The sequence below is a fragment of the Ochotona curzoniae genome, unplaced genomic scaffold, assembly GCF_017591425.1.
Source record: "Ochotona curzoniae isolate NIBS_2020 unplaced genomic scaffold, NIBS_Ocur_1.0 scaffold_3890, whole genome shotgun sequence".
Classification (NCBI taxonomy): Eukaryota; Metazoa; Chordata; class Mammalia; order Lagomorpha; family Ochotonidae; genus Ochotona; species Ochotona curzoniae.
In genome coordinates, this window is record NW_024467115.1 from 27,566,902 (window position 1) to 27,582,755 (window position 15,854).

A 15,854-nucleotide genomic window follows, 5' to 3' on the forward strand; every position below is an offset into this window, starting at 1 on the left:
CAGAAGGATTTCCCTCCCCAATAAATCCACCGCGGGTCTTCCCCTTGGAAAACACAAACACCAGGGCCCCGGGGTGTGTAGCAGGCTGCGTGGATATACCAATGAGCGGCTAGCGTTGCAAACCGCCCGCCCCAGGAATCACGAAAAACCTAAGCGCACTGCCTCCCATTGGCTGAAGGTACAGCCAGGCATGGCATCGGGCACACTCCGGAGCCAAAATGTCCCCGCCGTAAACGTGACCCAAACAATGCCGGAGCCCACGCGCTCACACTTGTTTTCTCAGCCAAGCCTCGGCTAGTAGAGCTGGGCTGGAATCCCCGAGGTCGCGGGACTTAAGGAAGGGTGAGGAGTGGACGGTAAACCGGATACTCGGGAACCCCTCTGGCGGGAGCAGCTTAAAGATTAACTTTCAGGAGTTCTGGGACTAGCGTGCTCGCAAACTTGTGCGGGCCGCCGGGCGCAGGGCGGCTGCGCTCTTCAACAGGCGATTTGTTCTCGGGTCGGTGGCTCATTTCCATGCAAAGAGCCTGACATCAGAGCACCTTTTGTTGCTAAACGCTTTCTTTAGCCTCGAGGGGAGAGAGTCATGTGGAGCTGGAAGAGCTCATTTTGAAGATAGGGGTCCCAGGACTTCCTTCCCATTTGCAGAGGCGCCGCGGCCACCTCTGCCGCGCCCTGTCCTGACTGGCGAACAGAAGCGAGTGGCGTCCTGGACTAACCGGTCCCGGTCACAGGAAGCGACGCCTCTTCAGTGGGTTTCACCCGTTTGGGGACCCCGCGAGGTCCCCGGCCGCAAAAACTCAGTGGTGCGGACTTTGCCGCCTGCTACCCTGTTGCTGCGCGGAGCGGCGGTGGGAGTTTCTGGAGTTGTCAGACGCTCTGCCCGCGGCCACCTAGACCGAGGTGCGGGTGCCGGCCGGGTCCCGCGCGGGGTGGCCTGGGCCGCCAGGGCATGCGGCGCGGGGGTGCGGCTCCCTGACGCCGCGGGAGGAGACCCGGCAACCCGAGGCGGGCCGTGCGCTCGCGCGGGACGAGGGCGCCGCGGGGACCGGGACGCACGGCCCGCGCGCGCACTGAGGCGGCCATGGAAGACGCGGGAGCAGCTGGCCCGGAGCCGGCGCCGGAGCAGGAGCCTGACCCGGGGCCAGAGCCCGAGCGGGAGCCCGGGCCGGAACCCGAGTCGGAGCCTGAGCCAGGAGCTGGCACGTCCGAAGCGTTCTCCCGACTCTGGACGGATGTGATGGGCATCCTGGTGAGTTACCTGGGGAGCAGCGCTCCAGAACGGGGTGCACCCCCCTCCCAACACAGGCGTCTTTCTCTGGCACGAGTGCTTGGAGGGCTGAATACACACGGTGCGGGGTTTCAGGCCCTAATTAAAAAGTAACCAGCCGCAGAGCCCTTCCGAAATACTAATTCAGCAAGCCCGGGGTGATGGTCAACAGTTTAATCCGGGACACCTGCTGAGAAATTGGCGCGGCCATGGCCAAGCAGGAGTCCTTTCAAGAATAGCTGTAAATACTCATGGTAAATATTTGGCGGAGGACTTTCCCGGCTGGAGTTGGGTCGAGACTGATGACACGAATGTTTATCTCTTTGCCCATTTGTTGTGTGCCCACGGGAAGAAAACAACCGTTTCCTTCTTCGGGACCCACAGAGTGTTTTCAGTGGGTAGAGCCTCAGGATATTTGTTTTAGAGGTTTGGGGCTAAAGACAATAGAACTTATTTTGCTGAATCTGTGCTGTCACGTGTTTTTTGTTTTTTTGTTTTTTTTAAATGCCCAGTGCTTGGAAACTGCGCATGGATTCGGCAGAATTTGTGAAAACCGGTTCTCCTTGGAGGATGGAGCTGGAACCCGTTGGGGGGGTTTAACGCCTTGAGAAGGCAGTGGCTGAGCTGGAAGGTAGCTGGTTGGACTGGGCAGGTTGGGGGCTTGGACAGTCAGACCTGTGAATCCACACTTTCAGAGCGCAGCTTGGGGTGAAGGATTTAGAACTGCCAGATGTGTGGACGACCAGAACAGGCCCTGGATTTACTCGGAGTGATAAACTGTAGTTTTTATGATTTTTCTAAAATGCAGTGATTTGCATGTTTTGGCTGTGAAGTGAATGCACCTGAATCAAAACCAAGCTCTCTGGCTAAGTTATCCAAAACCTGCGACTCTCATTGCGTCACCGGGAAAATGAGGAAGGGATAACTTGCTGGGCAGGTGTTTGACCTAGAGGTCAGGTCGAGTGGGAATACCTGCATCTCACATCCTGGCTGCATTCTGATCCCTCTGTTGCTGATGCATGGCCGGGGGGGGGGGTGGGGGGGGGGGGGGGGGGGGGGTGGGGGGGAGGGCTCGGTCCCCTGGTCCCTGACCTAGCTTGACTTCCTGGGGCTCTCAGCTTCTGCCCCACGCAGCATTTGGGGGAAGTGGACCAGTAGACTGTAGGGCTCTCCCGTGGGCCACCCCTCACCCCCAAACTAGCATAAATACCTAAATCAATAAAGATTTGATTTTGGGTGCTTTTGAAATGGAGCCAAGTTGCTATGCAACAAAACACGTGCTGGACACACTGCCCAGCATGAAGTAGGTGCTCAGTAAGACGCTCTTTTCTTTTCCTACAGAAAACTATTTTGTTTCGTCTTTCCCCATTTTCAGGTGTTACTGGTATTTATGGTGATCATTGTATAGAAAGGAGGAGTTAAAGAGTTCTGGCTCTTCGTACTTTTTCATGTTTAAAGATAAATACATGGGGCCCAGTGCAATAGCCTAGTGGCTAACATCCTCACCTTGCATGCGCCAAGAGGGTGCTTGTTCATCTCCCAGTTGCCCCGCTTCCCTTCCAGCTCCCTGCCTGTGGCCTGGGAAAGCAGTCGAGGATGGCCCAAAGCCTTGGGACCCTGCACCTGTGTGGGAGACCCAGAAGAAGCTCCTGGCTTTGGATCAGCTCAGCTCAAGCCGTTGTGGCTACTAATGGAGTGAACCAGTAGATGGAAGATCTTTCTGTCGTCTTCTCTCTGTGAATCTTTCCAATAAAAATACATGTTTTTAAAAAATACGTGTACAATACACACTTATGTAATTAGATATTGTGCGTGCATATATATGTACAATACATATTTTGGATTTGAAAGTTCCTGTTTTTGCATTTTTTAACCTTCATGGATGAATACTCCACTGAAACTCCAGTCAATCCAAGTGGAACATTTTTAAAAAGATTGATAGATGGATTTGAAAGGTAGAGTTAGAGACACAGAGACAGACCTGGGAGAGAGGTATGTTGATAGGCTGCTGCTCAAGTTTATCCAGCAGGAAGCTGACCGTGTTCTTTCTTGTCTAGATTCCAGTTTGCCTTTATTTATTTATTTATTTCAAAGTCAGATGTGTACAGGGAGGAGGAGAGACAGAGAGGAAGATCTTCCATCCCCACTGACTCACTCCCCAGTTGGCCACAGCAGCCGGAGCTGAGCCAATCCGAAACCAGGAGTCAGGAGCTTCTTCCAGGTCTCCCACACGGGTGCAGGGTCCCAAGGCTTTGGGCCGTCCTCGACTGCTCTCCCAGGCCACAAGCAGGGAGCTGGAAGGGAAGTGGGGCTGCTGGGATTAGAACCGGCATCCATATGGGATCCTGGCCTGTACAAGGCGAGGACGTTAGCCACTAGGCCACCGCACTGGGCCCCCAGTTTGCCTTTTCAGTTACTAAGACAATTCCCGTGACACTGCGTCCCTGAAGAGGGTGTGTGTGTTTTGGGAGCACATGGGGAGAGCTGGAGGCTGGCTTGGATTCCAGGTGGCTTTGGTGAGGAGGACTGGCGGGTGACGTTTGCTGAATGCTTGCTTTGCCTCTTCTGGCCGATTCCAGCACTGTGGGGTCTGTTGTAACAGTATTCTTTGGCTGAGTTTAAAGGTGGGGTGGGACAGCTGAACTCTCAGACCTGTTATTCAAAGGGCAGATGCGGGGAACAGAAAATATGTAGTTGCTACAGAGCTCCGGGTTCAGTGTGAGGCTGGGGAAAACCTGATGTGGGCTTAGACGGATCGTGTCTGCGGTTGTCTTCCTGCTCTCTGGGCTGTCCTAGGGTGAACCTGGCTTTGAACTGCTGTGCAGGGGAAGCTGCAGAGTGGGGCAGATGTTGTGGCTTAGCCCTCCTTTGGAGGTTCCTACAGCAAGACACCAGCTCAGCAAGATCTTACCCAGTGCCTTCTCCCCCCTGCAGCTTTGGCTTGGATAGCATAGATCAAGACACAGCTGACTCTATTTTTACGGAAGGAAAAGACTTATTTTTAATTATGATTGTGTATTTCAATGCTGGGATTTTGTAGCCTCCCACCAGCGTAAGCCAATAAAGCTATGTAAACTGCTTGCCTCTAGTTAGTGACAATATTTGACCCCAGCTCACTGTGTGGGTCCCCACAGGTCAGGAGCATGATGCTGTGACACTCCTTAGTCCAGTATTGTAGGTAAAACATGATATGAAAGGTTTTTTTTTCCCCCACCCCTAACCAGAGGAGGCTCCTGAGGTAGGCAGTGGAGGAATTATCCATTCAAACCCCTTCCTCGATAGATTCCAAGTCCAGTTGCTACTTTCCTGTTGTATATTCTGCCAAGCATCAAAGTCCACAGCCTAGCCAGTGGAACCCTTGCCAGGCGAGTGGCCGCTGGGAGGCCCTGACCCTCACTCCCTGGACACTGTGTTGGCCTGCACCAGTGAAGGGCGTTGACCAGGGTCTGGTGCCTTAGTAGATCCAGGATGCCTGCATTCAAATGAATTCAGTCCAGTCATAGTTAAGCACCAAAGGATTGCTTCCACATAATTGTTAACAAAGTGTTCTTTTAGGGAAGAAACTAGTATAATTGACCACATGAAAATGTTTGAGCAGTGCAAGAATGAATAATCGCTAATAAGCGTTGCCTAAATGGACATAGAATTAAGAGAACATGAGCTTACACAACACCAGACTAGGAGTGCCTGGAGGGCAGGCATCTTCGGTAGCAGTGACTTAGGGAGTGTCTGGTTTTGCCAAGTGAAGAGGTGGGATGAGGGGAGAGTGTGCACTTGTGAGAGACGGGAATCGCAAGAAAACACTACTCTGCAAAGGCTCTGGTACCCGCTGCCGTGGGCACCTCCCGCTAGCCATTACTGCCTCATGCTTCGGCTGCAGCTAGCCGCTGGGCAGTTTCATCATGCAGACCAAATCCCCACACGTCTCCTGGAAGCCCTAATCACAAATTGCAAAACATTTGTGGGCCCTGGGCACTGAACGCGCAGTCCACTCTTGGGAAAGATGCTGGTCGGTTAACTAGCCCTGAAAGAGGTGGTCAACCTTTTGGGGAGGTGCACCCCCGGGGTGACTGATGGTGGAGGACTCTTGGGAAGAGTCAGGACTGCTGAAATTACTAGCGATGCCCGGGTAGGATCTGCACTGACTTCATGTGGCACAAAGTAATGATTCTTGAACTTTAGAAAGTGAGGGCCTCTGGAGCTCGGCCTGCAAACTTACTTGTTCCCGGGAAAGAGGTTAGTTAAGTGCCTATTGTTTTGAGATCCGGTGAGACGCCCCTCCCCAGAGCCTGAAGTTTCCTGTTCTCTGCTCTGTTCCTCCAGTTTACATGCATCTCCCTGCGGTGCTTAGCAGATAGCCCCCGGAGAGAAACTGCCAGCCTTCCCCAGGAACGCCACGTGGGTCAGCTGCAGTTCACAAACTCCTCAGATATGCCCTGCTTTGCAGTCCTAGGGGCCAAAAGCAAATCCAAATAAGAGCAAATTAAAAACAAACACCAGTCCCCTGACTTCTTTTGTCCTTGTAGGCAAATTGTGGGGGAGGGGGAGGTGTTGGTGAGGCCCTGGGGTGTGGTGAGGAGGGAGGGGGGGGCGACTCCTTTGAGAGAAGTTAATTTACAAATATCCCTGTGTGGTAACTTGAGTTAAACACATCCCGTGATGACTTAATGAAGTTTACGCACTGGAATTTTCAGAGTCAGCTCCGGTTTTAGGCATTCTGACTTCATCTTTTTCAAGTATACTGCTTCCCCTCACCCCTGCCGAGGGACCAAAGGGCCCTTGGCCATGAGTCCCGACCTCCCTTATTTAGGAAGAATCAAGGGTTCCCTACTAGACTGCTGACTTGCTCAAGGTAGCAATGAACCATAACTTTGCCAAAGACCAAGTGCAGGGCTCTCTTATTCTGGCTGGGTCACTGGGTGTCTTCCTGCCAGGGGAGACCCCTGTGCTCAGGCAGCCCTCGTCCTGTTCCTTTCTCCCTTTGCTTGGCTGCACACGCCTCACCACTCCACCTGGCAGGATCCTGCTGCTGGCATGCAGCTCAGTGCTAACTTGGGTCCTTTGCATACCTTACTTTCCTTGCCCCTCTGCCAGGGTGACCAGTCAGTGTTACTGGCGCCCAGGTCACAAAGCTGAGAATTGGCTCCTAGATTTCCTTGAAATTCCCTTTCTGTTCCAGTTTTACAGTTCATTCATTCCCACATGTATTGGCTTTCAGTTGCTGGGTTGAGGTGTTGAGCTAAGTGTTGGTAACACACAGCCTTCGGAGATCACAGCTGCACTGGCCTTAGCCCAGAAGGTGGTGGTGGTGCGGGGACTCTCCCAGGAAAACATAGAGCCAACTTCGATTCTTATGGTCAATATCAGCGTGCAAAGCAAGGTTTATTAAATACAGTAAAGATGGAAACCACCTGCACAGCATCAGGAAGCCCTTCCCCCTCCCAAGAAGTGATGTCTTTAGTACACTACGGGCAAGCAGAATAATGGCTAACAATGAGCAAGTTGGTCGGGACAAAGGCCATCCAAGGACCCCCCTTCCCGCAGTTGTAATCCTGTCACGCTTGTCCTTGATGAAACAAAAAGCCATCCAAAGGATGCGACTGATTGAACTTCTTCCATTCACATGATAAGGTAGAATTTCAGAAGGGTGGGCAGCACTTCTGTCTTGCCCTCTGGACAGAGGCCAAGACTTTCCCCTTTTCTCATTCCAAAAGAAGTCACCCTAACTTCCTGTCAGCCCATCTTGCTGTCTCAGTGGGTAGGGCCATTGGAAAGCAGCTGGGCTTCGGGAGGCTGGAAACTGGACCACCCACTGAATGGCGAGTGGTGTTTCCAGAGGGCGATCCGGACCAGGTGGGAGACCATTGGGCACTGAGGTGGGTGAGCACGGGGCGCCGAGGTGGGTGTGTGGCTGGACAGTGTTTTGTTGGCTCCGGTGGGAAGGCATCACTCTAAGCTGATAATGAACCTGAGCACTTCCAAGTCTAGAAAAGTGGCAGTGTGTTGGTGGTGAGCAAGAAGGAAGGGGACTGCTGTTGTGAGCCAGGCCGAGGAGATGAGCGCCTGCGCTGTGTCTGCGTCGGTCCTCCTCGCTGGCCATCCTCGGCCTTCCTCTGCCTTCCTTAACTTTACTGTTTTCATTCGGATCATACAGAGTGACTCCATCCTTCAGGTTTCAGTATCGCACTGTGCCATTTCTGTTTGCCAACTAAAGATTTATTTATTTATTTTTATTGGAAAGGCAGATATACAGAAAGGAGAGGAGAGACAAAGAGGAAGATCTTCTGTCTGATAGTTCACTACCCAAGAGGCCGCAATGGCTGGAGCTGAGCCAAATCCGAAGCCAGGAGCCAGGAACCTCTTCCAGGTCTCCCATGTGGGTGCTGGGTTCCAAAGCTTTGGGCCGTCCTCGACTGCTTTCCCAGGCCACAAGCAGGGAGCTGGATGGGAAGCAGGGCCACTGGGATTAGAACCGGTGCCCATATGGGAACCCAGCACGGTCAAGGCAAGGACTTTAACCGCTACGCTATCGCGCTGGGCCCCAATTTTTTATATACAGTGAAAAAATGGGTGGACGTTTGAGCTGTTGGCGGAGATGGCACTTGGGATGCATGCCCCTGTGTTTAAGTACTTGGTCTGGCTCTATTGTTCATGCCAGTTTCTTGGTCATGAACAGCCCGGGAGGCCGTAGATGACTGTTCAAGCCCTTGGGGCCCTGCCTCCACGAGGGAGCCTTGATTGAGTCTCATGTACTTTTCTTCCAGATGTCCTGGCACTGTAGCCCTGCGTCCTGCGTACTTGACAGTCTGAGTCCTGCTGTCACGGACCATAAGCTCACCCGTGGTGTGCACACCCTCTCGTGGAGTAGAAATGGATCGATCTTTAAGGAGTTGAATATGAGGAGAGGCAAAAACTCTTTAGAATGAAGTGTGCTGTTTCATAGTAGTCAGTACAAACCAAGACTCTTAAGGATAACTTTGAGTTAAAACGTGTTTTCCTGACTGCCTGAAAGTGTCAGTGTTCAGAGGACATACTCTTCAGCTCATTAATTTACTCTTGGTTATGGAACTCGAAAGTGGAGGCTTGTTCCTCGTGGTGTTGCCCTAGCCAGATGTCTGGTTTTCCTTCTTTTGTTCCGGCCAAGGTTTCCCTGGGCATCATTAATTCTTTATGAGGAGGGATGCCACGCGGAGATAACCCGCCTGTGTCCTTCCTGGCGTGCCAAGGCTTGTAATCCAGACGTGTCCATCCTGAAGGCTGGGCTCTGAGCGTTACACCTCCGAGGCTTGCGGGAGGAGCACTTGGTGGTGGCGTGGGCTCTCCTCTCTGTTGTTTTTATTTTTTTGTCTTTCCAGCACAGGCTCGCTAGAGGAAGCTTGCATCTGTTCCTGGAGACGCAGTACAGTTCTGCTAGAGTGTCTTGCATGGGGTGCTTTGGTCACCCTTTTTTTTTTAAGATTTATTTATTTATTATTGGAATGGCAGATATACAGAGAGGAGGAGAGATAGAGAAGAAGATCTTCCGTCCACTGACTCATTCCCCACTTGGCCACAATGGCTGGAGCTGAGCCAATCCGAAGCCGGGAGCCAGGAGCCTCTTCCGGGTCTCCCTTGCTGGTGTAAGGTCCCAAGGCTTTGGGCAGTCCTTGACTGCTTTCCCAGGCCGCAAGCAGGGAGCTGGATGGGAAACGGGGCTGCTGGGATTAGTACCGGTGCCCATATGGGATCTAGGCACTTGTAAGGCAAGGATTTTAGCCACTAGGCTACTGTCCTGGGCCCTTCGGTCAGCATTTATGAGTTAGGTTTGCAACAGGTAGTGAGGTGGTGGGTCTCTCGTGCTGCTTGTCCTTCTGTGCCTGGTTATGGCTTCTTGCTTGCTCCTGGCGTGCAGGTAAAAGGGGAGAAAATTGATGCATCACCGGAATCGCATGATTTTAACTAAAAATGCCATTTGGCAGCAGAGTAAAAAGCGTACTTGTCTGTTCTAAGGCCTAACTCCTATTAAATTTTTTTTAAGATACTCTTAATTTGATGATTTTTGCCCATGCCTTGCTATCAGCTTAGGTTTGTGTGCTTCTTTTGATATTTCAATATTAAGTAATTGAAAAGGATTATATTCTAGTTCAAAAATGTCTTTGCTTTAGACCTGTCTCCATTTTTACAGGATTAAAATATATCGCATAAAATAAACCATTAGCAATTTTATAGAATGACTTTTTGGGAATGCGAAACATTTTTGAAACAGTAGCAATTTAAATCTTTTCATTAAAACCTTTAAAATGAAAGAAAGAAATTAGCATTTCTAGAACCCTGAGAGGTGGCATAACATAGTTGATAAAAGTAAAAAAAAATGGGGCTAGTGTTTGGGGTGGGTGTTTGGCACAGGGATGAAGGCACCTTGTGGGATACCTGTAACCCATGCCTGCATCCCATGTCTGAGTGCTTGATGCAAGTTCTGGCCAGAGCACGACCTGTGGCAGCAGGTGATGCTCGGGGTCCCTGCCTCCCAGGCAAGCAACCTGAGGGAACCCTGGGCTCCTGTCTGACCTGGCCCGTCCCCTGACATAGCCGGCGTTTTTAGGAGTGAACAAGAAGACACTTGCTCTCTACCGACTCCTGCTCTTGAATAAAGTGAAAATAAATAAGCAAACGTTTTAAAGTATCTTGGAGGACAGTGGCCCCGATGAATGAGCTCCCATTACATGCCCCAGTTTTCTCATCTGTGAAATGAAGGCCCTGGGCACTTACATAGTTTCCTTGTCATGAGTATTAATTGATCATTAGAACTGCATGCCGTGTAGTAAGCAGTTCGTAAATGTTGATCATGCTCATATTTAATTGTTGGTCACTTTAATAAAATGGTACTTATGGTAGGTTTAATTTTTTAATATTAATTTCAAATGGAGGAATGGGGTGTTTTAGATTTTTTTTTTTAAGATGTATTTATTTTTGAAAGGAAGAGTTACAGAAGGAAAGGGAGAGAGTAAAATAGAGAATCTTGTGTCTGCCCTGTCACTCCCTAAACGGCTGCAATGGCCAGGGTTGAACTGAACTGAAAGCAGGAGCTTCTCCTGGGTCTCCCAGCATGGGTTGTGGGTGCCCAGGGTCTTGGGCCATCTGCTGCTGCTTTCCCAGGTGAATTAACGGGGAGTTGGGCAGGAACTAGAGCAGCACAGACTTGAACTAGTACCCATATGGGATGCCGGTGTTGCAGCTTACCTGCTGTGCCATAATGCTGGCCCCTCCCTGTTTTATAGTTGATTTTAATGATTTATTTAGGTAAACACTCCTTTTTATATATAGTTTGAAGCTTAGTGTATAAATTGCTTCAAGGTATTCTTCAGGTTACATGTTGAAAAATATGCATTTGAAATGTTCTTTAAGATCAGGAAAGAAGATATGAGTGCTTTAGAATAGCCAGGATTTTCTGGAGGCAAGAAGAGATCTATAATGAAAATATATTTCCTGTTTAAATTGCATGCAGGTGTAGATGCATTTCTCTGCATGCCTAAATGGTACAATAATATGAGAGCTTTGTAATGGTTGAATTATTGGAAACAAGTAAAATATTGAAGGCATCCTCCTAAGTGGTGATATATTAGTGTGAGAACTGGGCTCAAGTGGAATATGCATGAAGCATTTTTGTTATTCTATATTCCACCACCACCAAATACTCGCTCCTCCCCTGGCTTATTTTACCAGTTCCATTCATTTGACTGTTTTGTCAAGGTTGCAGTTTACTCATTCTGAATGTTGAAGTTTTAGTTTGAGTCTTTGAAGACCAGGGCCTGGCGTTGTGGTACAGCAGGTCAAGCTGCTCCCGGTGGTGCTGTGATCCCATGTGGGCTCCGCTTTGTGTCCCAGCTGCTCCACTTCTAATCCAGCTCCCCGAGAATGAGCTGAGCGAAGCTGGTGCAAGATGGCCCAGGAGTTTAGGCTTCTACTGCCCATGTGGGAGACCTGGATGAGACTCCTGGCTTTAGCCAGTCTCAACGTTGCCTGTTACAAACACTCAGCGAGTGAACTAGCACATAGAACATCTCTCTCTTGCCTCTCCTATAACTCCTGACTTTCAAATATAGAGGTAATTTTTTTTTTTTTATGTTGAAATTACATGGTAGTGGACCTGTAAGAGTCCAAAGCAACAGGTGACCCATTTTCTTGACAGAATGGCTGAAAGTGAGGCTCACTACAGTTTAAGAAAGACTCAAGTCTGTAATGAATGCTTGTGCCACTAGGCCACAAGTTCATTTTGGAGTCACTTCATTTTCCAAAGAAAGCCTGAGGGAGTTTGAAATCTTGGGGAAGTCTGTCAAGACCATGAGCATTTATTCTGGACTGGTAAAACATTTCATGTGAATAGGGTGTTTAATTGTAAATTGCACTTCTATTAAAGCATTTCTAAGAGTGTATCCCATCAGGACATAGTCTATTGAGGCCTGATCATTGCTGCCTCCTGCAGTGTGTTGGCGTAGCTTACGTAATATGTGGCGCCCAGGTGGTTATTTAATGGGAGAGCCTGCTAACCCTGGTGTGTAGTAGTGATTTGCCTTGATTAGAACATTATGAAACAGACTTGATGAAGAACGTTAAAGTAAATAGGTATCAAATGAGTCATAAAATGATCCGTGAAGGATGTAGTGATATCGCTGTGATGTAACCTTGGCAGCAGTAGAAAAGAACTCTCCAGAATTTCAACAGAAAAGTGTCCGTAACGTCCCAGTAACATTCTACACAGAGACGCTTGGGCTTGTCACATCTCCTAGTGGCATATTCCAAGTTTGTGTTTCCAAGAGTCTACATGAGCAGGAAGCTGGAGCCACGAGCCGGAGATGGGCATCCAACGTAGGCACACTTGCGAGATGCAGATCCTTCACCAGAATCTTAGCTACCAGGCCAAACACCTGCCTCTGGCATTCCCTGTCTTTTATCAAAGTCATTAAGCTTGGCTGCTTGCTTTCCTTCTTTTGAAAGACAACCCGTTTCATTGCCCGGATTCCAACATGTGTAAATCAACAGTGGTTGGTAGATTTTTGACTTTTGCAGATTGTAGCCATCCAGTCTGTACCACTGAGACTGGATGGTGAGGTTATGTTCTTGTACTCTTTGAGTAGACTTTTGCAGATAAAAACCAGTCTGGATTTTTCCACTTTTGCATCAGGCTGCTTCTGGTTGCTGAGTCCAGGATACCACAGTGTGCACCTGTGTGGTAAAAGCATTCCAGACTGTGGAGGCAAGGAGGCAGAGAGAAGCACCAGTTCGGTGCTGCCTTGCTACCCGCTTGCCGCAGGTTCGAGAGCAGCACACCTGTGAGCTTTTGACTTCTAATTCCTCTGTGTGTTTAAGCAGAAGAGGTGCTAACTGTGATGTCCAGAACAACAGCCTCCTGTCATCAGGCAGTTTTTCATGCTGCAGAGCGCTTTGGTTTTATAATATTGGGTTTGGCTTTAAGAAAAGAAAATCAAGATATTACCACACATAAACCCATTGTTTGAATAGTTGCCAACTTAACTGGCAGACAAGTTCGGGTATGTTTTGTATCAAGTCCTTGCACACGAAGAGGAAAATCCAGGGCAAGTGTTGCTCAGGGGCACTAGGTTGCCAATGGTTCCAGAAGATCAGCCAACAACCCGGTGAGTAAGCCAAAGCAGACTGGTTAGAGTCCTGACTTGGCTAGTTGAGTCAAGAGATGGGGGTACTGAGTTATGCAATGCACTTAGCGGGGAGAATGGACTGGGCTCTGTGTGTTGTTTTGGTAGAAAATGACTTAGCAGAAAGAGTGGGAGGAAGGGGTACTGACATGCTCCCTTCTCTGGTCCCAGGAAGGTCCATCGTAGAACAAGCTTTACTGGTGTAGGTTGATGCTGTGCCAGCACCTTGGTTGTGACTGGTAGCCACTGCGGCACACATGGGGATACAGCAGGAGCCTTAAGTACCTTTTGTTTCATTTTATTTTTTTATAAAGATTTATTTATTTTTATTGGAAAGGCGGATATACAGAGAGGATGGTTCACTCCCCAAGTGACCACAACAGCCGGTGCTGCACCTATCTGAGGCTAGGAGCCAGGAGCTTCTTCTGGGTCTCCTGAGTGGGTGCAGGGTCCCAAGGCTTTGGGATGACCTTGACTGCTTTCCCAGGTCACCAGCAGGGAATTGGATGGGAAGCAGGACTGCTGGGATTAGAACTGGCAACCACATGGGATCCTGGTGCCTGCAAGGCGAAGAGGCTCTGGTCTGCTGTACTAACATGGGAGACTTGGAAGAAACTGCTGGGTTCCCCAGATGTTGGAGCCATTTGGGAAGTGAAACAGTGGGTGGAACATCTCTCTGTCTCTCTTTGTAACTTTGCCTCTCAAAGAAACAAAAATAAATGTGTGTGAACTTGTGTGTATGTGTGTGTGTGTATAACTTATCTATGTATTATATTTGATACTATAGCTTAAGTGTGCAGCGCAGAATTTAAAAATAAAAAATTAATTTTTTTCTTCAAGCCAAAAACTTGGGAGATTTGTTTTCAGCAGATTGGTGAACTTTATTACTGGTTCCATGCGTCCTTGATGCTTCCAAGCTCAGTGGGTAGGAAAAAGAAGATGCAAGTGTGCTACCCATTGGGACGTTGTCATTACTCTGAAGGAGTTTAGTTGGTTGTATTTTTGGGTAATTGTTTGGACGATTCCTTAAAACTTGACCATCACATATTGACTTGATTTTAAAGCTTTTTTTTTAATCAAACACAATATGGGATATGGTAATAAGAATTACATAGATGTTAACCATTAGTATTATTGAACATGTACCTGTGTGCTTACCATGGTCTTAAACTCTTTCAGATTTATCTCATTTACCTGAACCTGTGAACTGGTGTTACAGTTGAATGTGTCTCCCCCCAAAAGTGTCTTGAAGTGCTAACTCTTGGTACCGGAGAATGTGATGGAAGCTGGAAATGATATTCTGATTTAGTCAAGCTGTGATGAGGTCGTTGAGGTGTGCCCTGATTCGGTATGACTGACATCCTTAGAAAAAAGCACACATACACGAAGAGAATGCCATGTGTTTGCCAAGGACTGGAGTGGGATGCTACAAGCCAAGGCATGCATGGGTTTCTGACAACTCCCCCGGAAGTCAGAAAGAGGCATGGAGGATCCTTCTCTGGATTTCTGCAGAAATTGCCTCTGGGATACATTGACTTTGGATACACAGCCTCTGGAACCACGGGCCATCCCACAGGCATATCCCTGTTGGTGCAAGCCCCCCAGGTGTTCGTATAGCAAATGGCAGCACTAGAAACCCCTAGAGCTCGGCCTTTGTTTTAGTAGTAGATTTAAGCTGATGGGAGAAAGAGCCAGATGTCAAGAGCACGAAGTCCTTTTGACCTTGGTACTGGCAGATCCTGGCACATGGCCCTATGGAAAAGGAAAATTGATCAAATAGAGAAGCGATAGTGAGTCTCAGTGAGAAGAGAACCCTGGCAAACCTAGCTAACAAATGCTTACTGGCTGTGGGTGGAGGCGCCTGGAAGGAAAGATGCCCCCCCCCCCCCCACCCTCCCCAGCACGTTTGCTGAGTAACTGGACACACTGTTTCCTTGAAGAGTGCCAGCATTTCTTTTTCCGTTATTTGAGAGGGGCAATGACGTGACTGTAGAATGGGAGGAAATTATCCTGTGCCCTGTGTTCCCACCAAATAAGGCCTCAGTCTGATGCTGTGGCTTCTCTCCTTTTCAAATCATTCACCATCATGACTGTTACTTTTTTTCCCCCCATGTGAAGGTGGGAAGAGAGAGAGGTGGTGGTGATAATGGGAACTGCAGGATGCCTGGCGTCTTCACTCTGAAGTGATGAGATGGAAACATCATTCCCTAGAGAAAACACAACCGTCTTTGCCTTCATCTCCCCATCTCAGCTGCTGACACTGGCAGAGTTGGAAGGCGGTGTGATGCAAAAATATTTATTTAGAAAAAGTTTCTTTAGTTGGAAGAGTTATGCTGGGGAAGAGAGTGAGAGAGAGAGAGTCTTCTACCTATTGGTTCACTTCCCACATGGCTGTAACATCCTAGTCTGGGCCAGGTTGACGCCAGGAGTCTGGAAATCCATCCAGATCTCCCGCATGGAGGCAGAGATCCAAGCCCTTGAACGATCCTCCACTGCTTTCCCATGCTCAGGATTAGGGGAGCTATGTTGGAAGAGGAGCACCTAGGACTTGCACCTGTACCTATGTGGGATGTTGCTGCTAGACCACAATGGCAGCTCCAGTGAGAAAGGCTTAGCTCCACACAAATCAGACTCTCACTGGGGTCTTTGGAGCTGACTTCTTATCCCCGTTTCCCCACCCCTTTCCCCCATCCCCACATTTTTTTTCTGCTATTTTCATTTGAAAGGCAGAGAAGTACAAAATCAGAAAGCTTTCCCCCCCAATGATTCATTCCCCATATCTTCACAAAAACCCGGGCTGGACCAGGTTAAAACAGAGCTCCAAACTTGGTCTGGAGCTCTCAGGTACCAGGTGGGGATTCAAGTCCTTGAGTCGTGGTCTGTGGTGTCTGAGAACGCACGCACGTTGGCAGGAAGCTGACTGGGAAGTAGAA

General features: G+C 49.1%; 1 protein-coding gene across 1 annotated transcript in view; it reads left to right on the top strand.

Annotated features, from left to right (window-relative positions):
- The first annotated feature begins 1,084 nt into the window (after positions 1 to 1,084).
- Positions 1,085 to 15,854, top strand: part of SASH1 (SAM and SH3 domain containing 1) — a 174,636-nt gene continuing 159,866 nt past the window's right edge. Inside the window, exon 1 of the mRNA XM_040965460.1 lies at positions 1,085 to 1,252. Within this exon, the coding sequence (XP_040821394.1) occupies positions 1,085 to 1,252 (168 nt within the window). The remainder of the gene's footprint in view (positions 1,253 to 15,854) is intronic.